At 36.6% G+C, this 25,335-nt stretch overlaps 1 protein-coding gene across 10 annotated transcripts in view; it reads left to right on the forward strand.

Moving 5' to 3' along the window:
- Positions 1–226: 226 nt before the first annotated feature.
- The window catches only part of MFF (mitochondrial fission factor), a 32,033-nt gene continuing 6,924 nt past the window's right edge, over positions 227–25,335 (forward strand). The window contains exons 1-10 of one of the 10 annotated variants that reach the window (XM_046018717.1): positions 227–405; positions 3,498–3,599; positions 5,458–5,678; positions 6,834–7,003; positions 12,862–12,950; positions 15,518–15,592; positions 16,611–16,688; positions 20,172–20,330; positions 23,648–23,680; positions 25,273–25,332. In XM_046018717.1, coding sequence (XP_045874673.1) covers positions 5,498–5,678; positions 6,834–7,003; positions 12,862–12,950; positions 15,518–15,592; positions 16,611–16,688; positions 20,172–20,330; positions 23,648–23,680; positions 25,273–25,332 — 845 coding nt within the window. In that variant the 5' untranslated portion in view covers positions 227–405; positions 3,498–3,599; positions 5,458–5,497. Of the gene's footprint in view, positions 406–3,497; positions 3,610–5,457; positions 5,679–6,833; positions 7,004–12,861; positions 12,951–15,517; positions 15,593–16,610; positions 16,689–20,171; positions 20,331–23,647; positions 23,681–25,272; positions 25,333–25,335 lie in introns of those variants that run through there. The other 9 variants (XM_046018716.1, XM_046018718.1, XM_046018719.1 and 6 more) reach the window with 9 other exon arrangements.

Below are 25,335 nucleotides of genomic sequence, written 5' to 3' on the forward strand. Positions count from 1 at the left end.
TGGGTGTCAAATAAATAAAATCTTTAAAAATAAATAAAATAAAATAAAATTTTAGCCATGAACCAAACTTCCACCACAGACGCATTCTTGTTTGCAGTTGGCGCTTTTTGCCCTCAACAAAGATGTCCCCGTATCGCCGTCGCCCCGCCCCTGCGCCTGTGCGTGGGCCTCACGTCCGCCCTTGCCTGCATCACATGACCACGAACCTGCTTCAGCTACGGCTCCCGGCTAGGACCAGTTCCCGCCGTTCTCGCATCTTTCCCGGCCCGCTGCGGGCCGCTCAGGCCGGTGCTTTGCCCGGGCGCCTCTGTGCGCTCGGCCAACGGCCTCTGGGAGCGACGACCAGAACGCCCCGGGAGCCGGCTGGCGGCGACCCTCGCCGGGGACCCTTCAGCGGGCCCAGGGGTGAGTGCTGATGCCTTCCCGACGCGGGACCCGCGGCCCGTGCCGGCCTCCGGGCCTACCGCCGCGGCCATGACCCTCCGGCCGAAGGAGGTTACCCGCGGTGGCCCCGGGCGGTCCATGGTGTCGCCGCGAGTCCCAACCCCCGGGCTCTGGCCTTGCCACTCCCTCAGGACCTTGCCGCCTCCTCGGTCCCTGAAGAGAGCAGCACAAGCTCCCTCGAACGTTTTGGGGCTAACCTGACGACCCCCCCCCCCCCCCATTCTAGTTCGGGGTCTCATTTTGACAGCCCGGTGGGAGACGTCCTGAGAGCTTGGCTGGGGTTTTCCCTCATCCTTCCCAGCCGAGGCCCTGGCCCCTTTCAGAATGACCTTGGGCCAGACGCCAGCAGTCTTGACAAGTAGTTTTTTGTTTTTGTTTTTACTTCGTGGGAAAGACGTGTTTGCAAAGGAAGGCTTTGCTGGAAGCTCGTGGGCCGCCGGAGGCCCGGGGTCGGGTGGGTCCGTGAGCACGCTTGCTCCCAGGTGTGGATGCTGGGAGTTGGTTGCTTCTTGGGTTTCCTTCCAGGAGCTGGGAAGCTGGGAGTTAGTTGCTCCTCGGGTTTCCTTCTAGGAGCTGGGAAGCTGGAGAAGGAAAGCCCGGGTGCCGGTTCTGCTGAGCCTCTGACCTTCGCCTGCAGGACGAGGCCCCTTGGATGGTGTAGGAACACCCCGGGCCGCGTCCTACAGCGTTAGAGCAAGGGGCGCTCTGTAGGGATGATGACCCTTTCCAAGTGGTGACAGCTTTTCATTGCGGCAAATAAGAAAAGCCCCAGAGCCTTTGTTCCCTAACGTAGAGCCAGTTGTATTCAAGCGTCCCATCCACTCACTGAGAGACTTGACCTGAAGGACCTTAAGTGTTTTCTCTCCTTAAATGAAAACAAACAAACAAACAAAAAAAAAAACAATAACAACAAAAAACGTTTCTTTTCTGTGTCAATTTCGTCAGCTAATGAGATCCCAAAGGAAAAACCCTCAGGAAAATGGATTTGGAAAGAATTAGAATGACTTAAGACTACTAAGTAGTCTTCTCCCCATGTAATTAAATTATGTGTAGGAGCTGCTATCTTTTTGGTTTCAAACCCTTGGGAATTGGTTTTGCTGTTCTTTCCAAAAGGAAATTGTGTGTACTATCCCTTCCTGTCCGATAGGGCTGCCTCGTTTTAGGATTACAAAGCTTAGCAGTTGCTTTCCTCCCTTCTGCTTTTGAAACTTGTTTTCTGTAGATTCATACCCTTATTTTAAAATTTGTGGATTTGTGTTTTTTCAAATTTTTGGTTACTTTTCTTTCAAAACTGCAGTTAAACCTGGGTTGCTATACCCTGATTTGTTAATGCACCTATTTTTTTAAGTATGGTTGCTTGAAAAGAGAATGGAAACAGGGTGACCTATATAAAAACCTTGAACTAGGTCCACAACAATAAGTGATAAAGAACCGGATATTTTTTTTTCATAATTGGAGAATTATATAAATCTTTGCAACCGCAATCAGTTTGACCCAAGTTGTTTCTGCTACTTCCTGGACTATTTCTCTGGGTTCCAGTAGTCTAATACAGAAAATAAGAAAGTCAAGCTTGAGTCATTGTGTCCCGCATTTTGGACATTTTCCAGGAGTGGAATTTGACTTGATTCTAAGGGTTTTTTCTTTTAGTTGTGTTTTTGTTACATGTATTTATATATGTATGGTTTAAGGTAATGATGTAAAGTTTCCTTTTCAAATACATTTATTTAAGATGTTTAAAAGTTGAGCTAAAAAGTGTAGGTGAGAATAAGTGCACTGTGGGAATGTGGAAAAAACTGTATAAAATTGGTAAATTACTGGTGTTTGGGAACTCAAAGGCTTAGAAATTAGAGGTTAAGATCTTCTGTGATTCTGAGAGAGATTTTGTCTCCTTAATTATATGACGGAGAATCATGTACTAGTTGACTAGTAGTTTGCAATGACAGAACCTCTGGAATTAATATCTTAACTCCAAATGAGAAGTTTGTTTTATGTATTGCCAAAAGATAATACCAAAAATGCTATAGTCTAATGGGGGGGGGGGGGGGGGCAAGATAGATTCTGATCTAATTAGGGCAGTACAGTGTTATATCTTAGAAAAGTTCCTTTTACTTTTTAAATTTAAGTAGCTCGAAAAGGGTACAGGAGAATTTGGCTTCTTCTAGAAGTTGTCTTTTCAGCATCTGTCTTTATGATCTAAGTCTGTGCTGTTTTACAGACAGATTCTCATAAGACAAGATGTTGTTAGAGAATGAATTTTGACACTCATAGGATGTATTGGTGCAAAGTCAGTGAAGACTGAAATGCAGTAAGTGGAGTGGGGAGAGTAGCACATTTCAGAGAGATAATGTTCTGGTTATATGTGTTCCTTGTTTATTATAAAACTTCAATTTATAGTGTCCCAAGGCTATAATTCTTCTGAGATGTCTCTTTTCAGTATCATATCTGAATATAAGCTCTTACTGTGCTTCATCTATTCACAAGTATTGGAAGAGTTTCTCCTCTAGAAAGATGCACAAAAATTAGAGATTGCCTGTGGGGACCTAGGTCGCTATAGGATAGGGTCTGGTGAGACACTGTTTTCTCGGAATGTTCTTGTGTGCTTTGTAACATGTGCATATATTTCTGGTTCAAATTCAGATATTGAATGAAAGTTGTGAATGAAATAAATATGAAATTAAATTAAGTATTGCATGAAAATAGCTGAATGAAAATTTAACCAAAATGCATTTGTTCCTCCTTGATATGTATGTATATACACATAAATATTAAGGGTCTTTCAAACTAAATATTTTTCATCAGTCACATCTTTCTAAATTCAGATCAGAGATGATGATAGTTCTTTATTTTATTTTGCATTAACTAATAAATGCTTACAGGGCCCTGTCTGTGGGATTAAAATTGGTAATAAGCTTGTTAATTTTTTCGTTACTGTATTGGTTCCTTAATGTAAGTTTGTATGTCTTTGGTGACTTATCATTTAGAGGATTTCCAGCAATGAATTCCTACTGTTGGTATCATGCAGGTTTTCAGTTAGCTCCTGTTTTTCTCCTTAGGGACAAAAGTGGCTCTAAATCCAGCACAGGCGCATTGAAGCAAGTTAAAGGATTTAATATGAAGCACAGAAGCAGATAGTGACAAATAGCAAGCCGTAGTTGGTACGCATTTGTGAGTAAAAATTTTGTCTTTGGCTCTATTTTCTTAGTCTTTAAACCATCTGCATGCCAGATCCTTAAAATTCACACATTTTGGTAAAGAATAAGGGAGGCAATTTAGCAGTCATAACTAACCAGTTGTCAGGACTTAACACTCTAAGCAACCTCTCAGAACTCTCCTAAGCATCTTATTGAGGTGGTTCAAGGATCGTAACACATCTCTGACATGGAATATAGGAAATATCCCAGGTATGACTCACCTTTATATCATCTTTACTTTTTATTGCCCTTGATTTATATATAATATCTTTTGCTGAAAATTCAGTGTAATTTGGCGTTTGAAGTCATTTCGTTTTAAAGAAACCATTACTTATACATCAGTTTTTTAGGTATCTCAAATACATTTACTTCTGCCCTTTATATTCTCTTCATGATTTCTTCATTTGTATTGTACTTAAGCCTTAAAAAAAGAAAAGGACTTTTTTCCCCATTCAGAATATAATGATTAAAAGGAGTCTTACGGCAAAAAGAATTTTTTTTTTTTTACTCTGACTTTATATACATTTGATTATCCTGTTTGGAAAATCATAAAATAGTGACTGTGCTTAAAATCATCTTTATGATTTTTGAAGTATAGTATAACTCTGTTTAAGAGAAATCTGAAAACTGGTTTTGTAGATCAAGTCTTAGAAGGTAATTTGAAATAAATATTTACTTGTATTCATGGTTTTTTAAATAAACGAATTGTTGAAATACTGATCTTTATTCTTTCTTTTTTACAGCTGGAAAAGCAGTGTCCGTGTTGTTATGTACACCTCCAAAAAAGTTCAGATCTGTAGGGGAATTGTTGTATAAAGTAAACTGAACTACAGGGTAGCAGTATCTTAATAGCTATTCTAGATGTGTATTTACTGTATTAAAAATGAGTAAAAGAACAAGCAGTGACACACCACTAGGAAGGTCAGTGACATTTTATTCAGTTGAGCTGGTATTATAGGCTTGAGAGATAGTGGCTTTAAAGCTGATTGCCATAGGCTAACCATGCTCTTCTGCACTTCTTTCAACATTTTATATTTGGGGGTAACTTTCCTCTGCATTTCCTGAAGCATGGATCCTTCTCTAATTTAGAAGGTTATTCATGCATTTGGACTGTCTTTCCCCTTAAAGGCATGTCATGCTTTTTAAAAATATACGTGTAAATATGATACTAAATACAGATTAATGTGAAGCTTATAATCCCATGAAACAAATGCATACTGGAAGGGCTTATTGCTACATATTCTATATTGTGTTCATTGCATCTCAGTAACCAGGTATACATTCAGTAAGAGAAGTTTGAATTTGTATCTTGTGATTTTTCAGGGGACTTCATTTTTAAAATAAATTTAGAATTAGCCTTATTTACTTCATGAGTTTGATTTTCATCATTAAAAGGTTTTATTTTTTTCATGCATGACAAAATTCCTAATTTCATTTTTATAAAATCCTAGCAGCTTTCCCTCAAATTATTAACTAGGAAATTTTAATTTAAGTTTTATTTCATTCATTTTTTATAAGCAGCATGTGTAGCTATGCAGAGAGAAGGAGAGTGTATATTTGTGTGACATTTGTCTTGTAGTTATACATTAATTTTAAAATTTGCTCTTAACCAATATCCTCCGGGTGGCATTTCAACTGATAAATGAGAAGGCATTATGTCGAGGAAAACATTTTCTTCGTCTTTTACTTTCCCTTTGTACGTGTTCAATACAAATAAGAAGTCTCCTTTTGCGCTTCCTACAAGGTATTGTCTTCTAACTTCACTATGTAAAGAAGACTGACATTTTAATAGTCACCCCTGTCTTTAAATTTTTGCCCATAGAGTGAGTGGGGCAGCCTTTCCTTCTCCCACTGCTGCTGAGATGGCGGAGATTAGTCGAATTCAGTATGAAATGGAATACACCGAAGGTATTAGTCAGCAAATGAGGGTTCCGGAGAAATTAAAGGTAGCACCACCAAATGCTGACCTGGAACAAGGATTCCAAGAAGGAGTTCCAAATGCTAGTGTCATTATGCAGGTTCCAGAAAGGATTGTTGTAGCAGGTATTTTACATTTGTTTATAAAATTGTCTGATAAATCTTTGTTTTTTGTATTTTTATGAAAGCTTCTGGGTTTTTCAAAATATTATTTAGAAAAGGGGATGGGAAATAAAACTTTACATTATTTTAAAAAGTTTAATAAAGCTGAAATTTCGAACAGTGTTTTCTAATAATTCAACTAATTGATACATAATTTGCATACATAAAATACATGTAATTTTTAAGTGTGAAGTTTGATGAGTTTTGACAAATGCATATACTCTTATGACCTTCCACCACAGTCTAGATATAGAACATTTTCATTATCCTGAAATACTCCCGTGTGCCCCATCTCCTTTTGTTCCTCCCCCTAAATTCCACGCAACCATAATCTCCTTTCTATAACCAGAGACTAGATTCATCTTTTACAGAGTTCCGTATAAATGGAATGATACAGTTTATACTCTTGGGTCTGGCTTTTGCTTAGTGTAATGTTTTTTGAAATTCTTTCATGTTCTTGCTTGTATCAATTGTTCATTCCCTTTTAATGCTGAGTTGTATTCCACTATGTGAATATACCACAATTTGTTTGTGAATTCATCTATTGATGAAGATTTGGGTTGTTTCCTGTTTGGGGCTGTTAGGAATAAAGCTTCATTAAAGTGCATGTTCTTGGGGCACCTGGGTGGCTCAGTGGGTTAAAGCCTCTGCCTTCGGCTCAGGTTATGATCCCAGCGTCCTGGGATCGAGCCCCGCATCGGGCTCTCTGCTGAGTGGAGAGCCTGCTTCCCTTCCTCTCTCTCTCTGCCTGCCTCTCTACCTACTTGTGATCTTTGTCTGTCAAATAAATAAATAAAATCTTTTAAAAAATAAATAAATAAAGTGCATGTTCTTGTAGGGATGTGTGTTTTCATATATCTAGGAGTGGAATTGTGAGATTATACCATAAATTATATTTAACTTCATGAAAAGCTGTCAAGCTGTTTTTGAAATTGATTATACCTGTTATGTACCCATCAGTGGTGTATGAGAATTTCCATTGCACCACATCCTTGCCAACATTTTGAAATGTCAGTCTTCAATTTTAGTCATTCTGGGGGTGTGTAGTGGCAGATACAATTTAATGAAACCACTGTCTTTTCAAAACCTTTACTTTTTTTTTTTTTTTTACACTCCTAGGAAATAATGAAGACATTCCATTTTCAAGACCAGCAGATCTTGACCTTATTCAGTCAACTCCCTTTAAACCTCTGGCACTAAAAACACCACCTCGTGTACTTACGCTAAGTGAAAGACCACTAGATTTTCTGGATTTAGAAAGACCTCCTCCAACCCCTCAAAATGAAGAAGTAAGTACAGTTTTAATGTCAACGGAACTTGAAATAATATAGGTAAAAGCAAAAGGTAAAGAAGATTGAAAACTGTAACTCCTACATTAGCAATATGTAATGAAAGCCTTCCACATGGACCATTGCTTACCATAAATTCTGCTACATAGATAACCCAAATAAGATATTAGCTATTTTTAAAGTTTAAATGTTATGTTTCAGGAAAATGGAAGTTTTGTGGAAATCATTAACATTCACATGGTCTAGATGGAAGAACTTTTATGGCTAGGAGTTATACCTTAAGCAATACTGAAAGAGTTGGAAAGTTTAGCATAGAAAATCAGTACATCACTTTATTACAAAAGAAGTCTGGCAAAGAGGACAAGGAAAGCTCTTTTTTTTCCTTGATACTACCTAGTCTAGCTTGCTAAAAAGCCTGACTAAGTTAACCTACCTTGTAACATTAATAGCCCTATTGACCGAGATATGGCAGCTTGGACTAATGAGATGTTAGTAGCAAAGTTCAACTGTTGCCTCCCCCATTGATTCAGGGCCAATTTTGTAAAATTTCTTTTCTGCGATGATACTTAGAGTTGCAGCTTTTACACTGTAGCTTCTGAACTTCTGTGTTGTCATGAAGCTAGCATAAGACAATATGCAAACATATGTTTTCACTGATGGCGGAACTGCCTGTGTGTCATTGTTCATGTTAGTCCTTTCCAATGAGGGTAAAGTATCCATATAACCCAGAGGAGTGCAATGTCCTAGTACCGGGGAGGCCTTTTCTTAGCTTGGGAGTTTTTGCTGAGGTAATGAGATAATACAGGTGCCAGTTTGGCCATTCTAGATATATGCTTGGTGAAAAGCACTAAATTTGAGTGTTCACATGGTGAAAAGGCACTGAGATACTTGAAGAATTGTATTTATTTAACAAACATTCTTTGAGCTTTTGTGTAAGACCCTGTGTAGTGAGATAGAGTTCGTGCATGCTGGCATGAATGAGGGAGAGACACCCACACACAGAAGATGCGAAGTTCTCAATAGCAAAGAATAATGCAGGGTATGAGAATTGTCCTGCAAGATGAAAGGTATCACAGCACATGTTCAGTTAGAGGCCTTGCTTCCTAGCTCCCGCACAAAAGTTCCCAGTGGAAATTACTGCTGTGGGTAATAATGTCTTGGAGCGAGGATTCTACCAGGTAGAAACCCTCCCTATAATATTCTTCGAGTTTTGTTTTCCTTTTGATCTTTCTGCTCCCACTATTTTAGATAACTTAACTGCCTACTTGGTGAGAATAATTGATTGAAAACAACTCAGGAACTTTCTTGAGTGATTAATTTTAAGAAAAAAAGTTTACCAGGATTGTCCTCAGTAGACCTATGGGGTTTACTCCTGCAGTAGTAGGAGGACATTTAGTCAAATGCGGCAAATGCCCAAAGTATATAGCACTGGAGTGAAAAACTTGGGTTGAAAATGAGACCTAATTCTGAACACCTGTTTTGCTACTTATTAATGACATAACCTTGGGTAACTTATTTATTTATTCTGAGGCTCATCTCTAAAAGAAAGATAAGAATAATGCCAAGTACTTAAGATTATTGTGAGAATAACTATAATAATGCATGTAATGTGTTTAGCACATGTTCTGATTTACGTTAAAAGCTTGTATGTTTAAATACTATTGTTATAAAAGCTAAGTTCCTGTGGCAGGAGCCAAATCCTGAGATGCAAGAAAGGAGTTTCAGAGATTAGTACCCACTGCCTATTGAAAGGAAAGCAAAGATGATGACCTGTACTTCAAGTGCATGGAAGGGTCCTGCAGCCTTGAAGATAATCAGCCTCTTGACTAGAGGAGAAAGGAAAAAGAACCAGAGTTCTAGTAGCTTCTAGAAGATGGATTGAAAGAGGAGGCCAGTAAGGCCCTGAGTGCTGCTCTGATGATTCATTCAGATCCTAGTCAGAACCTATCAAGTGAGATCCCCTGAATCATTGACTCTGTAGTAGTCCTTTTGCAGCATATGTCAAGGTTTCTCAGCTTTGGCACTGTTGACATTTTGGACCTGATAATTCTTTATTGTGGTGAAAGCTCTCCTTTTGCATTGTAGAGTGTTTAACAGCATTCTTGATCTTTGTGCACTAAATACCAGAGGACTCCTCCAAATCATGAAAATCAAAAATGTCTCTAATCGCTGAAAAAGGTGGAAATAATCCCAGTGTCCATCAATTGAAGAATAGATACACCAAATGTGGTATATCCATATGGTGGAACATTATTCAGCCATAATAAGGAATGAAGTATTTACACATTATACAATATGGATGAACCTTGAAAACATAATGCTACATCAAAGAAGCCAGACAGAAAAGGCCATATATTTTATGATTCCACTTACATGAAATATCAATAGGCAAATCCATAGAGACAAAAAGCAGATTAGTGGTTGCCAGCAGATTGAGGGAAAGGGGAATTGGGAATGACTGCATAATCATTATAGGATTTTCTTTTGGGGTGATAAAAATGTTCTGAAGCCAGGTAGAGGTGATGGTTACACATTCGAATGCATCAAATACACTGTATTGTATAGTAGTTTAAAATGGTGAATTTTATGTTATGTGTAGTTCATCACAATAAAAAGAAAGGAAAAATTCTTTCCATTCATTGCCAAATGTCCCGTTGAGGGCAAAATCACTCTTGAGAGCCACTGGCCTATGGCAAGAAAGGAGACTATAAGAAGGTGGCTTATGAAGAAGGCTGTAGATATTGTTGTCTAAAATGTTGTCTGATACAGTGAATAAGTTTGTAGAAAGTAACTGCACTTGAATTCCTAAACTGGCTTGAAGAACCCAAGGGAACCCATGGAGAAGGCTTAAAGCATGATGCAGATAATCCCCTCGCATAGACAGGGTCTATAAAATGTGGAGGCTTGGCTAGTAGAGAGGAAGTTGATGAACCCTTTCAATATACCCAATCTGTACTTGGAAGCCCGCTCTAGGACATAACCATCGCTTGATGATTCTACCTGCAGGAAACTAATGAAAGCAACCAAGTAATAAACTGATCTGGGCAAGAAACTGCAAAATAAGGAAATCATGACAGTTCTTAGTGTTCTTAGCATTGATTAGGCATATAAATGAGGAGGGAGGAATTTTAAGCCTATTACCAGACACAGAAGACCCTAAGGCCTGCAGGAAGTTACCTGAAGCTGGGAAACTTTCTCAGCTTCAGAACTGAATACAAGTTTTTATTTTTATTTATTGATTTTTATTTATTTATTTGACAGAAAGAGAGAATGAGCACAAGCAGGGGGAGTGAGAGAGGGAGAAGCATTCTCCCCGCTGAGCAGGGAGCCCGAAGTGGGGCTCAATCTCAGGACCTTGGGATCATGATCTGAGCAGAAGGCTGCTGCTTAACCGACTGAGTCACCCAAGCGCCCCAGAACACAAGTTTTTAAATGGGTAGTCAGTGCCGGTTGGTTCTGAATGACATTTAAAAACCTTGCATTGTCAACTAGATTTCAGTGCAGCTGGAAAAAAATAATTTTAAAAAATAAATAAAAACCTTGGATTAACAAAACTACCACCATGACTGAACTAAAGGGTGGAAATATTTAAAAGATGGTATTCCTTATCACCTTAGGCTGTGTCCATGCACTTTGGTATTACAGGATACAAGTTGGTCGTATTAGAAGGCATGACAAATGTATGTTTTTTTAAAAGATTTTTTTTTATTTATTTGAGAGACAGAGAGAGAGAGAATGAGAGGGGAGAAGGTCAGAGAGAGAAGCAGACTCCCCGTGGAGCAGTCACTCAACCAACTGAGCCACCCAGGCGCCCCTGACAAATGTATGCTTTTGTCTGAAGTTGCTTTTTCCCTCCAGTATGGCACTAGTATCAGGCTTAGTGTTCCTGGTAAATTATCTTTAAATCAGATTTCAAATGGTGAAAATAGCAGACTTAGGATCCTCTAGTTTCCAGGTGTGTTGAAGTCATAGACCTAATTTGTTTTCTCCTGTCACTGCCTGTCCTGCTTAATCTTAGTTCTCACACAACAGCAGGAATGGTTCTGATTTAGTAGAGGATTCATCTTGATCCCTGCAGCATGGAAGAGCTGTTCTCTAGGGAGATGGAATGCAGGGATCACAGGGATTCTCACAGACTAGTACTGCTCTCTGAATCAAGTGTACTTGATTGAAGTGGTATTAAGAGATAGAGATACAGAGATACAGAAATAGATATAAATGTATCACCTATATATATTGCATATATATGCATATATAACAATATATATATTTAAGTTGTATATATCTTAACATATATATGTATATATATATACACACATACATACACATATATATTGCTTTAAAGGAATTTTTATTTTTGGTTTAACTGTAAAGAGCTCTTACAGTTGGCTTCAGACTGACTCCTTTTTTGTCTCTAGAAGTGTTTTTTTTTCTTTTGCTTAAGTGGATAAATGGTTCATAACCCATAACCAAATCTAAACCATGCTCTGAAATTATGTGCTGTATAGTATGGTTTTAAATTTTGTTGTCGTAGAATCTGGATTTATTCTCCATTGAAGGTGCTTGTAACCTGATTGTCTACTCTCAAGTTTTTAAAAAATTATCACTAGGTACTGATTTGCATTTTTTTTTTTACATCTTAACTTTCAAGTCCCTTGGTTCACATACCAATTGTCCTTTATAGTAAAGTTTACCCTTTTTTAAACCGTGAAGTTGCCATGGCTGTTTCTAGTTAAAACAAAAACAAAAAAAACCCTAAATGAACAGGAAAATTAGCGATTATCATTGTTCTATTGCTCTGTATTTAAACCACGTTAAGTAACTTAAAAGAAAAAGGAAAAAACCAAAATTCCATCTTGCTCATGGACCTGGATTCTGTGTGTGAAGAATTGCAGCTGGCATAATGAGGAAAGCTTGTTTCTGTTTTACAATACCTGGGTCTAAGCTAGGAAGTCTCAAAGCTAGGGATGACTTTGGATGACTCTACAGCCTGAGTTACAATCAGCTGATGGTTTTCTCATGTGTCTGTTTATACGGGCTGTTATCTGGGACCTCAACTACAGTTGCTAGTGGTGCACCTACACATGGCCTTTCCATGTGAATCATGGAATCATCACATCCTGGTGCCATTGTTCCAAACATGAACAGCTTAGGGAAGAAAGGCAGAAGCCTTATTGCTGTGTATGACCTGGTCTCAGAAGCCACATTGCATCACTTCTACAGCAGTCACCAGCCCACCCAATTTCAAAGGAAGGGAACATAAATCCTATCCCTTTAATGGAGAAGGTCAGTGATACATTCTGTAAGAAGAGCATGTGGGTTGGGAGCATGTGGCTCTTTCTGGAATGCCAAAACTTTTAAGCTAGTACCAAGGCTTGCTTTTTTTCTTTATTTTTTTTTCTTCGGTCTAGGTTTCAAATATGCAACCAAATTTGAATTTGCTTTAGTCGCAGAATCCTGGAGCATTTATTTGTAATACAAATACATCCCGTTTCCTATAATATGTATGCCTTTTAAAACTGTTGTAAATTGTTCTTAAGCAATATAATATTATATAAATTACAATAAATAAAAATATAATTGTACCAAGTAAGATTGATACTTAAATAGAAACCAGAGGTAGTTTTTTCAGGAGGTTAGGAAGCATTCCTAGGTTTATCTGCATTATAATAGGTAGGGTTTTTTGTTTTTGTTTTTGTTTTTTTAACCTGTCTTTTGTACTACTGCTTGACAGCAATCTTGGTTATGTTCTTTGTAAATTTTGTGAATAGCCTTGGATTAAGCTTCTTTTGATACTAAGAAGCTACTAGGCTACTAAGAATATTTTCTATTCCTCTCTCTTTCTTTGTGCCTCACAGATCCGTGCAGTTGGCAGGCTAAAAAGAGAGCGCTCTATGAGTGAAAATGCCGTTCGCCAAAACGGACAGCTGGTCAGAGCTGACTCCATGTGAGTAGAACCACTGAACAGTGTATCTCCTTTATTAGTTTTCTCCATGTATTCTCCCATCTATTTCTAATTAATTCTTTTTTTTACTCCCAAATATTAAAAAAAGAAAAAAGTATGTGTTTTGTGCCTAAGAACCTGAGAAAAAAGTAAATGATTTGGTTTTAAGTGTTTGAAATCTGTTTTACATTTACATCAATTTTACATTTTTGCAGTTATTTTTATAGCCTTAAAATATGTTGTGAGAACTTTCCAGTAGCATTATCCTCTTCAATGTGGATGGCAGAATTCTAGAAGTATGATTTACTTACTTTGGGAATTGGTTATTAGGTATACTTAAGAGAAATTGATAAATGTAAGTGCTCAGTTCTGTGCAGCCTTCAAAAATGTTTATCTAGCATGTAGGTTGAAAAAAACAAAAAGAAAACACTTTAAGCAAGTGTCTATTTTCAAGTTACTCAGTTTTTCATCAGATTGTGAACTAGCCCTTCCAGCTCTGCTTCTAATGAGCCGTGGTAAACAATGTATGTAGCTTAGGCAAGTGGAATTGTTTTACTTTTCATGGATTATTGTTTAGCTCTCTGCGTACTGAGTGAGTCATTGAATTGTTAGATCCATTTCATTTTCCAAAAATATAAGTATGTTCTTTAAAGGGCTGTTTGTTTAGACTTTTCTTTTTCATTTGGTTGTATTACCATACTCTGATCTTAAAGCTACCCCACTATAAGATGTTTTAGATCAGGCAGATGTTTTTGTTGTTTCATTAAAGTTAATGGTTTTTCACGGATAAACTATCCCTTTAAAATCTGTTCAGAATTTTAAGTCTCAAATCCATTGGTGATTGTGGCTTTTCTAAATAGATGATTTAGAATGTTTATGTAAATTAATATATCTTCCTCATTCCATTTTTGGTCAGTTTTCATGAACTCATTCATCATGAACCATATTTGATGCCAAGCATCCTGTTAGCTTCTCTGGGAACTACAACAGAATCAGGAGATGGAACATCTCTCTCAGAGTTTTCAAATCTAGATAAAAGCAAAACACTTAAATGTATATACAACTAAAGTACAGGACAGTACAATATACCATTTGTGTTAAAACTACATCAAGTTCTAGTTTGGACCTGACTGAAGAATATAGGGATGCAGAGGGGCTTTGATGGGATTAGGCTCTCTCTTCTCTTGTAGTAGGCACAAAGGAGAACTGTAACTGCTCTGATTTCTTGGAAAATCTTGAAATGTCTCCCAAAGTGTTCTAGTTATTCTGAAGGGTTATATAGAAAGATAGTGAGTGAAAATGAACATATCTCTCCTTTAGGAAGTACCTGAAAAGTTTAACCATTAATATGAAATTTTTTATGGTAATTATGTTTCTCTGAAGATACCTGGCTGGCAGGGATATCAGCTGGTCCATGAAATCCATTTTTCTAGAATATTTGCAGATATATTACACAAATGGTAAAAAGGCTACATAGTTGATGGCTAGGATAGCTTCTTGATATTTAGTACCTATCAGAATGATTAAGTGTATACCAAAGGGCTTTTGTTATTCTCTATTTGTAATATTTTACAAGGTAGCGAAGGTTTCTAGTAAACTTTTCTGTTATATGAAGATGTCTCTAATAAATTTGAAATTTCACACCAGTGAAAAAAACAGGACTGTTGTAGGATAGCATCACTTTTGGTTTTTAAGTAACTATTGGTAGTTGAGTTGAAGAGAAAGGAAACAGCTTTACTATGTTTGAAAACCAGCCTAGAGAGGTATAATTTAGAGTAGATGATTAGTTCATAGGTATTTTTATAGTTACCAATAACTTAAGTTCCTCATAACAGAGAAGATTAGAGAGTTAACTAAGTTTTCTTTCTTTTTGTGTTTAAGTTGCCTTGATGGCACTTTCTAGCTGTTTAATAAAACTGAAAAGCTCATGTTTTAATTTTTGGTGGCAAAAATAACATGCATATTTAACTATACTTTCACGATGAAATCCTTATATTACCATATTTACATTAACCATACTTTTATGTTTCGTATGTTACCATGTCATGGTAAGATACTTAACCATCTTTTTGTTAATAATGTAACCTTGCTTTTTCTTCCCCTACCATTATTAATTTTAAAATTTATAATTCATCTGTAAGAATCTACATATAGTTAACATTAGGAATTTTATATAATGAGCCCTGTTATATATTCAGTGTTGGTAATGTGGTAATGAAGAGATTGTTGATGTAAAACAGCTGCATTTTACTTCCACTAATGTAATTACTAAACCTTTTTTGTCGTTACCTACTTTAGTCTCTTCTTTGTAATGTAAAATTAACATGTGTCATTATGCATGAACCTTTGCCTGCCTCCATTTTATTTTATTCCTTGGCTTGAAGAGTAGAAGTACACACAGACAAAGAGCAGGAGCACTGGCCTTTGTTTTCTTAATTGCTTTCAAGAGTTAGTAGGATTGATTGTTGTCCACTATTGACACAAAAATGAATTCTGAACAGTAGACTTATATCTAGCTTTTCTTTCTGTTATGAAAGCTGAATGTAAAAGAAGCATAATTATTATTTAAGGTGGCACAGATCAGATTCTGCCCCAAGAAATAAAATTTCAAGGTTCCAGGCGTCGATTTCTGCACCGGAGTACACGTAAGATTTTATCTGCTCTGCTTTTCACAACTAGGAGTTGTTTTAATTTTGCAGGCGTATGTTATACTAATATTTCACCAAGTAATTATCATCGTATAATACCCTAATGCTCTTACTGTTTGGCTTTTCAGTACCTGGGTTTTAGGATTTCTCAAACTGTCATCATACACTTCATTAAGAAAAAAAAAGAGCTAGATCAATTAAGGAAGTTATGTATGATTTGGAGTGTAACAGTAAAGTAAAATGGAATAATTTGTACACAAGGACCATGAATCCTTTTGTATTTTCTTTATTTTGCTTTGGTTGGTATATTAGTTCTCTATAGTTTCAACTTAACCAGGTTTGGGTAATCCCAATCTTTTTTTCAATTTTAGCACACTATCTTTTCTTTCCTTATTTTCATCCAGAAGGAGAATGGGGTTTAAGAGTGATTTGTCATTAAGTTTTTTTTTTTTTTAATTCCATAGATTAAAATGCTTAGAAGAATGTTTTGAAATCATTTAAACCAATTCTTTCTGTAAGTGTGATAGAACAAGGTGTGGGAGTGACTGACCTCTTGTGGGCATATTTTAGCCTGCTGTATAGCAATTCAATAGCAGTTCTTGAGCCACAGAAGTTGATTTTTCTCTTAATATGCTTCTAGGAAACAGGGAATTGCCTCAGGTAGTGGCAAAAAAATTAAGGTTTCCTATTTAAAATTTCAAGAGAAATGGGGCACCTGGGTGGTTAGTTAAGCATCTGCCTTTGGCTCAGGTCATGATCCCAGGGTCCTGGGATTGAGCCCCACATCAGGCTCTCTGCTCTCCCTGTGGAGAGCCTGCTTCTCCCCCTCCCTCTGCCTGCAGCTCCCCCTGCTTGTGATTTCTGTCTGTCTGTCCCTCTCTCTCTGTGTGTCTCTATCTCTGTCAAATAAATAATTAAACTTTAAATGTTTTTGAGAGAAATGGTACAAAATTTGTGTTTCCATGAAAATTTTTTCTCCCCCTTTTCATGATTTTACTTTTACTGTTTTTGGAAGAGGTTGGAGCCTCAACAAAGAGGTTATACCCTCACAGTTTGAGAAACATTGTTCCTGTGAAAACCCTTGGGGAAAGAGGTACTTGACTTTGGACTGATCTTTTAATAATGACATAGTTATGCCAAATAAATTTTCATTTAAATTTTAGTTCTCACATTGGCTAGTGTTGTTTACTTAACATTCATGTAGTAAGATTTCATATAAGCATGAGGTAGATCTGTTACTGATAAAATGATAACAGTAAACATGAGCACTTTCTTCAAAATTTCCTAATCTTTTGTAAAAGAAAAAGAGAAAGACATTTTGCTGTTTTATAACATTACTTGGATGAATTTATTATCAAAGTACATTTCTATTTAATTACTAATATTATAACATTTGCTCTAATAATCCCAGTGCCTTGGCAAATGTTTACTTTTTTGCTTTTCACAATAATTCGCTTGTCAAAACTAAAGTCGGTATACCTTGATTGGGTGGATGAGTAGACAGAGATGAAAAACCTAAACACTGTTTCCTTCCACAGTTGATGCCAGTCAGGCTGATTGCTAAAATGGGCTTGCTTTTTTGTTGTTATTGTTCTTAAATTTATTCATAAAAAAACACCTGCAAGACCACTTAAAGCTTTAAAAAGAAAAAAAAATTGCTAAAGTATTTATTACTTCTAATTAGGGTAATTCTGGTCATTTGTAATTTAATCATTTGGTTCAACTATAGATGGAAATGTTAGTCAAGGGCATTTTATCTATATATATACTGCCCAAAGTGGTTAGCAGTTTTAAAAATAGTCCTGTTCTATTTTTGGTGTTTATGAAGGATTATCAAATAAATACTGAAAAGTAAGTTAAAGTTCTTACTAATCTTTGGAACTTTAACTTCTTTTGAAAAACAACCAGAAATCCAAATATGCTTTTGATTTTGGTCTTTGATGAGATAAATGTCTTTACTAGTATTGATAAGGACTTAATTTCACCTTTTATCCTTCTATATAAATGTTTTTTCTTATTAAGTTATAATTGAAGATCATGTAGGTTTTTTTCATTTGTTATCATATTCCAATTTTCATATCATCATGCATAGAATCTTAGAATCAGCAGAGATCTTATAGACTGTTTTCAAACTCAACCTTCTGTGTATTCCTTCCTAAGAATTCTTTGCAATTATTCTGTTTTTGCTTGACTACTTTATAAAGGGCCACCTGATTTCCTGTGTACAGACAGGAGATATTTGTACTTTTAGAACTTTAAATAAATAGTACATATTACTCGTTTCTGACAAAGTTACTTCTCTCGAAGGAAGTAACCCTTCTGTAATTTTTAGTGGACAAAAATCCGTCAGACTTCTGTAGTGAATTTGGATTTAGTTTATTGACATTGTTGCTCCAAGATTATAATTCTAAATATTCATTATTATAGTCTTTAATATTAGTGTATAGCTAATGTATTTACTGATGCAGAATAATGTGCCAGATGTTTGATTTAAGCCCCAAAATGCAAAGACAAAAAAACTTCAATTATATCAGAATATTGTACTGGTGAGTCTTTTACAATTTAAGTAAAGCCAAGTTTGTTGCCAGCTCTATCAAGAGAATGTAAGTTGGATTGTTTGTTTATAGTTATAGAACTGGCCTAATTCCTGCTTCTGGTGACACTTTTCTAACATGAATTCAGTCTGCTCTCTCACAAAGAGCAAGAAGTTCAGGTTTTCCCTGTGCTCCCTAAAGAGGGCTGAGTACAAGGCTAGTACCTAGACTTTGTATCCCAGATTTACTCTTCTTGGATGCTCAATATGGGTTTGGCCATGTATCTTGGGTCAGTTGATAAATTGGCTTATATATATTACAGAATCTCTGGACAGACATTTGGGGTAATCATCCATGAGCACCTAAAAGTTTGCATTTATCTAGACAACAACAGGCCAAATTCCTGTGGTGAATTAGCCCTGATAAATTAATTTCTCAGGGGGCGCCTGGGTGGCTCAGTGGTTTAGGCCGCTGCCTTCGGCTCAGGTCATGATCTCAGGGTCCTGGGATCGAGTCCCACGTCGGGCTCTCTGCACTGAAGGGAGCCTGCTTCCCTCTCACTCTCTCTGCCTGCCTCTCTGCCTACTTGTGATCTCTCTCTGTCAAAAATTAATAAATAAAATCTTAAAAAAAACAAAATTAATTTCTCAGTATGCCAAGTTATGGCTTAGATTTTTTTCTTCTAAATAGTCTGTGGAAAACATGGCTTTCTTATTTATAATACTTCTCGCTTTGAATCATCAAGACTTTCAAAGTTACAAAATTGTGGATTTTGTTTTTAATGTTCTGGGGACTCCGGGAACAATATTAGATGTCAGCTGTCCTTTCAAAAATGATCCCACTTATGTTGTGGTTTCCAAACAAAATGCATGTTGAGTTAGAAAAGATTACACAAGTCAAAATGAAAGATTTTTCTCTTTTCAGTTGTTCACTATCTGTTCCACTTTCATTTTTTTGGATGAAACACACAAGGATGAGTTTTAGCCTAAGGCATTTTTGCACTGACACTGAGAAAAAGCCTTGAGCCCACATCCCAGGGTCATGGTCTTTTTATGGCAACAAAGCCTCTTAATGTAACAAACCAGATGGCCAAGTCCTGGTATCACTTAAATACCTCACACAACTGATCACGCCCTAACATTCAACTGCTCTCTGAAAATACACCAAGCTCCAGAGTTTAGGTTAGAACCGTAAAATTGCTTTATTCAGATACGTTCAGCCTTTATGAAGCACTGGCAATGGAGCCAAAGAAATTGTGACTCTCAGTTTACACAGGAAAGAATGATTAAGAGTATGTCACCAAGAAACCCAGAAATGGTTGTTTAACATCCATCTGGATAATTTAAGAACTCTCTTGCCTCTCTTTTCACTCTCTGCACAGAATTGGGAGTAGTTTTATGTTTTAGTCATTTAGCTAGAGACCATATGCTTTAATATAATTAAGCTATCAAAATGCCTTTGTTACAGCTTTGTGAAACTTTAATTCATTTTTAATTTATGCCTCGTAAACTCAGCTTGCTTCCTTGTCTTTGTGAAGTATTTGCAATGGCATTTTCATGGAATCATTTTGATTCACGTGTTTGAACTCTGACACCTGTATACTAGAACTCTCTGTCTTAATCTTCTCACCATCCATAAGTCACAGTGCAGCGTTGGTTGTTAGAGGTTTGATTGACTAGATCAGATTACACACCAAGTAATGAATGCTGCTTCTTCAAAGCTCGAGGTTGAACCCACTGCTGCTTGCTGTAGTTCTCTTCCTGCTCCAAAGTTGTTTTTTCATATTCGGTTTGTTTAATTTGATGTGTAAGGCTGCACAGACACAGACGTTGCATTGTAGCTGTTTTTTTAAAACAATTTAATATGTTCGTTAACTTGTTCGGTTTGACTGTTTTCATAGGGGAAAGTGAAGGGTGGGAAAAGGGATAAGAAAACTAAGATAATCCTTAAAATATTAAGTATTTGGGGAAACTGATCAGCTGAAGTTTTATAAAAATCTGACTTGAGTGTTTTTCTCTTCATTTGCTGTGCTGTGTAAACAGTGTGACACCATCGCCACAACAGGTTCGGGTCTGTCCTCCCCAAATGTTACCTGAAGACGGAGCTAATCTTTCTTCTGCTCGAGGCATTTTGTCGCTTATCCAGTCTTCCACCCGTAGGGCTTACCAGCAGATCTTGGATGTGCTGGATGAAAATCGCAGGTGATTGGCCATCAGTGACTCTTGCTAGCTGTAATGCATATTTTTTTTGGCTCCTTGTTGGACTGTGGACTGTGGTGTCTTCCTTTTGTGTTTGCACTTTCGTCTCTTTCCAAGATGCAGTGGTTTAAAACAACGTGCTTTGCTTTCTTTTAATTTGGAATTATTGTCCAAAATTCACATTTCACAAGATTCTGTTAGCTTCTCTTCAGTCAGGGAGAGTATTCAGTTAATAACTATATACTTGAAGTATGATGATTTTTTTTGAAGGTTTGTTGACGTCTCCTAAGTACTTGACTCCATTGGAATACGCAGAGGCCTACTGTTGGACTAAGTGTAGGATGTTGGACTGAAGCACACTGATTTTCTTTAATAAGTCTTTTGATCGAATCAATTATGATACTAATATGGTTGGATTAATGAAGCAAATCTGAGAAGACAGTATCAGTGTAGCTGCCAGGACACTTTTTTACTTTCCTTTTAGCTACGGTTTTCTAGGCCTGTACTGAAAACCTCAAGTGCTATTATCTTTTTGATAATACTGGTATTTTTCAGTATTGATAACTTCTCTCACTTTTGAACATCCCCAAGTGAAATCATGAGTAGTATACTTGGAATTGCTCATGCAAATTCTTTTTTGCCTGTATTTCAGATATATATATATATAAAATTTGGGGAGCTTTTTGGCATAGTGTGGGAAAGGTATAGGCAGTTTCATTTCAACTCCAAACATTTTATGTCGTGACACTGTGAGTCACTGTTTGAATTTTTATGGTCATTTTAGAAGACTTAACTTTTGAAGAAAGCCCAGTAAGTTCAGCTGGCCCTTCCAGTAAACCTTGTTTTGTACCTTAGGAGTTGATATGTCTTATGGCTCGCTCTGAACAAACTTTCTTGGTGAGTGCTTTTGAACCTCATACAAACCTCGGAGGTTTTACCGTACTTCATGAACACTTGTCAGTACCATCGACTGGTGTTTCTAAGCCTTCCCAGGGTAAATGCAGTGCTATCCATTTGGGCCCCAGAACTTAAAGCTGCACCAGAAAGAGCTTAAAACAGAAAGTTCATAGCAGGGAAAAATTACATATGCAGGTATGTATATGTGCATTCATGTATATGTATGCATGTGTGTATACATCTGCATCCCCCTCCCCACGGGTTTGGAGGACTGTCTTAGAGTATTTGCATCCTGTAAGAAGCAGCACGGTTCAGAAGAAAAAGCATGGATTCAGGGGGCCAGTCAGATTCATCATGATCCGCCTCACTGAACAGCTAGCTACATGAGGGCCTTGGACAGCTTAGCTTACTTAGCTTCTCTGGGCCTCATTTTCTTCATCTATTCAAAAAAGAGATAGAGGGATAATAATAATATTACCTAGTTTTCTAGATTCTTGTGAGGACTCTTCCTCCCTGTACCCCACCATCTTCATTTAAGATATAGGTAATAATGGCCTCAATTTAGGGTCATGGACGATGCTTTCAAACAATACTGAATATAAAGTACCTGGCACTTAAGAACTGATCTTCCCAAAGGCCTGTTTTCTTCTCCTACCTTAAAACAGCTTTATTCTTCACCAGGTATCCTCTTTCACTTTTTAATTACAGTAGGCCCTTAGAAGAGACCAGATTATGAGGTCAAATTATGTCATATCAAATGCTGTTACACTGAAAATATCTGATTGAGAAAGATATTTATAAATTTGATACAGATTAAATAATTACGACTTCACAAAACAGTCCTTCTCCATAATGGAAAAGAATTTTGCTTTAAGTTAAGAAATACAAAATCAGAAATCTTACCAATGTAGAATTTACTTTGTATTCTTTTATTATGAAAACCTGTTTTGAGCCCTAAATGAAGTTTTCTTCATTTTTTAATTGTAATGAATTGATGGCTTTAAAATCCATTCTCTGAAAAGGAATGATCTCTTCTTGTTCACTTAAAAGAGATTTTTTTAATTCATGAAGTAATTTTATTAATAATTCTTTGCTCCTGGATACATACCATTAGTTGTTACCTTGGACCCTAAATGGTTAGATTCTATTAGTCTTACTGATTGTTTTTATTATTGAAAGGGTTCCTTTTTTTCTTTTTTTTTTCCCATGATTGTATTTAAATTTCTTATGATCTAAATGTTGAGCAAGATTTAATCAGAATTGTAAGTACCAAATCAGTTTTTATTTCTATAAGGGAACTGTCTGGCATGACTTTGCAGATATAAGAAGTAGGAATGTGAAATTTGGATAATGTTCTATTTGCATGATTATTAAAACAATATTGCTTATAAAGTTTTAAGTGCTTTTATGTTTCTTGCTCTGTATATCAGTTTTTCTTTCCTATTTTATTATTCTTGGTGGTTATGCTAATGCAATATCCTATCTTTGGTCTTCTGTCCTCACATTAGGTACAGTTAAATTAAGCTAGAATTATTTGGCAGGAAGAAAGAAAAAAAGTCCTGCCTGCTTTATTATCATTAAAAAATGTGGATTCACATTTGCTTGATGGAAGAACAATTTTTAGTTGACACTTCGGGGAACACTGTGGAAAGGTTTATGTACTATATTTTTGTTTTCTCTTCTTATGAGAACTTCCTTGATCTAAAACCAAACTCCACATGGAGACAAAGCTAAATCCTTTATACATATTACAAAAGTTTATTTACACAGGTCAGTGCTGTGCATTTGGAAAATTGATGTATCAAAAATTTAAATGCTCTTATGCTGATATGATTTAGTCCTTGGCTGACCAGGAGATGTCCATGTCTCCTGACGTCTGCTAGAACTCCCTATCTCATTCTCTAAAGCAAAATATTAACATTTTAAAAAAGAAACTTAATTCTCATGTAAGAACATTATTTAAATATCAACAGATTAGTCATCCTTAGCATGTTTAAGTGTTATTTTTAGAAGCAACTTGATTATTTTTATATAGTTTTTCTCAAGCAGATTATATTAGCTTTGAATAGAATACGAAACCATTGTGTTAATAATTGATATTTTTGCAAGTATGCATATAAATATATTACTGTTTATTCACCATAGTGGTGTCCATTTTTTAGTGAAGAAACACATACTTTATTAAGTCAGAGCATTTATTTACTAAAAATGTTAATATACAAGTTAATGCGAGAACTTGGAGAGCCTTGGATCTCTCCCTTTTGCTGCTTTAATTACAAAACATTATTGTCAAACATCAAACTTAAAAATATTTTTTTATGTATTAAATCATACTTATGGTAGAAAGTGGTACTTGAATGAAGTTTCTAACTTTGCCAAATACCTGTCTAATTTACTTTTATATTATATGTGTCAATTGCCAGTGTGAGAAGACAAAATGAAATACGTTGTGAAAGGTAACTGTATTATTTTCTGGCTCTGCATTATAAAAGGGAAATCTCTGTGGTGGAATATGTTGAATATGGCAGATCCGTTTGAACATACCAGTGTGAATTTTTTAAGAAGAGCTTTAGGTAACACCCAGCAGGGGCTTCATTTAGTTGATGATTCTCCTATCAGTGTAACACAGGACTGTAGTGAAGTAAGTTTTCCTATGCCACAGAGTGAATATATGAGTAGGATGGGACAGTTCAAAAGCCTGTTTCAAGCATATGTGATTTCTCACTGTTCTTATTTACCCAGCACAATAGAAGTCTAACATGTCTCCCCCAACAGTCTCTAAATCTCTTATCCTCTGAGCCCCAGAAATTTCTTTAAGCACCAATAATTAGCCTTTAGGAAAGTACAAGCTAAACATTAACATTTCCTTGTATGAATTAACTCAACAGAAAACAATGATTTGTATTGTATTGTAGCCAAAATTCTGCAGCTGTACCAACTTACAGAAAAATCTAGTTCGTTTGGTATTAAATGTTTACTGTAATTAAGTATTGCCTTGATACTTCAATACAGGCAAAGACCTCATCAATACTTAGAGAATGAGACATTTAAAATAGAAGGTAATAATTCTTAAAATCCTTATAGGGACCCTATAGCTCAGCCTCCTTTCTCTGGCTGGTAAATGTTGCTAATTACTTTTGGGGGACTTGACCAGCAACCACAGAGAGCTTTTGTTTTCTGATTTTTAAAAATGAAGTTTCGTGAAAAGGTTACTCTGCTTACCTAGGTAGAGAACTAACTGTCCTCTAGAACCAAAGTATGTACTAAAACATGAAAATCCCCACAAAGTTTTCCAGTGCACCTTAAGTCTTCATTCCCAGCTGCCCTGTATGTCACTCCTGGTTGTCTCAAGATGAGACTCCCCCATTTGGTTGTACTTCTGTAATGTGCCCTAGCGTAGCCCTCAGAGCCCTCACGGCCTCAGAGCCTGTGCTAGGGACGGACTCTCTCAGCTCCAGAACCAAGGCTAGCAGCTTTGCTCTCGAGGGCTGAGGTTTGAATGAGACACAGCTACAGTGAGATATCGGGTGTAAATCAAATGATTGAGGTGGGAGGGAAGGAATTGTGGGAAATGAGAGTTACTTGAAGTGTTCAGTTTTTGAGATAGGGCTGTTGTTACCAGACGAGCAACCATGATCATGCAGGTGCTACTAACCGGTTGTTGACATGCTTCCAGAGTGGCTGGTGATTTTCTTTTTCCAACTAGAAAAGAGAAATTAGACCTTTTAAACAGGGTTGTCCTCTGTCTTGAATTTCATAAATTAAAATAATAGGCACCAAAGAAAATTTTTTTAATGTGCGTGCTATCTTGTCACACAAGATCTATTCCTTTTGTTTTTTAACCCATGGTGAAATGTTAAATTTATGAAAATCAAAATGGAGGCCATGTAGTACAAAGATTTTTAAAGTATTTGAAAGATATTATATTGTATTGCAACATACAATATAATCCTATTTGACACTTTTTTGTCTTGTTTTTGCTTTTATTTTATTACTTCTCTGTTTCCTGATTCTGTCTTGTGCCTTCTCCCGCAAAAACCTGCCTTAGACCTGTGTTGCGTGGTGGGTCTGCTGCCGCCACTTCTAATCCTCATCATGACAACGTCAGGTA

This window comes from Meles meles, chromosome 9 (assembly GCF_922984935.1).
Source record: "Meles meles chromosome 9, mMelMel3.1 paternal haplotype, whole genome shotgun sequence".
Taxonomy (NCBI): Eukaryota; Metazoa; Chordata; class Mammalia; order Carnivora; family Mustelidae; genus Meles; species Meles meles.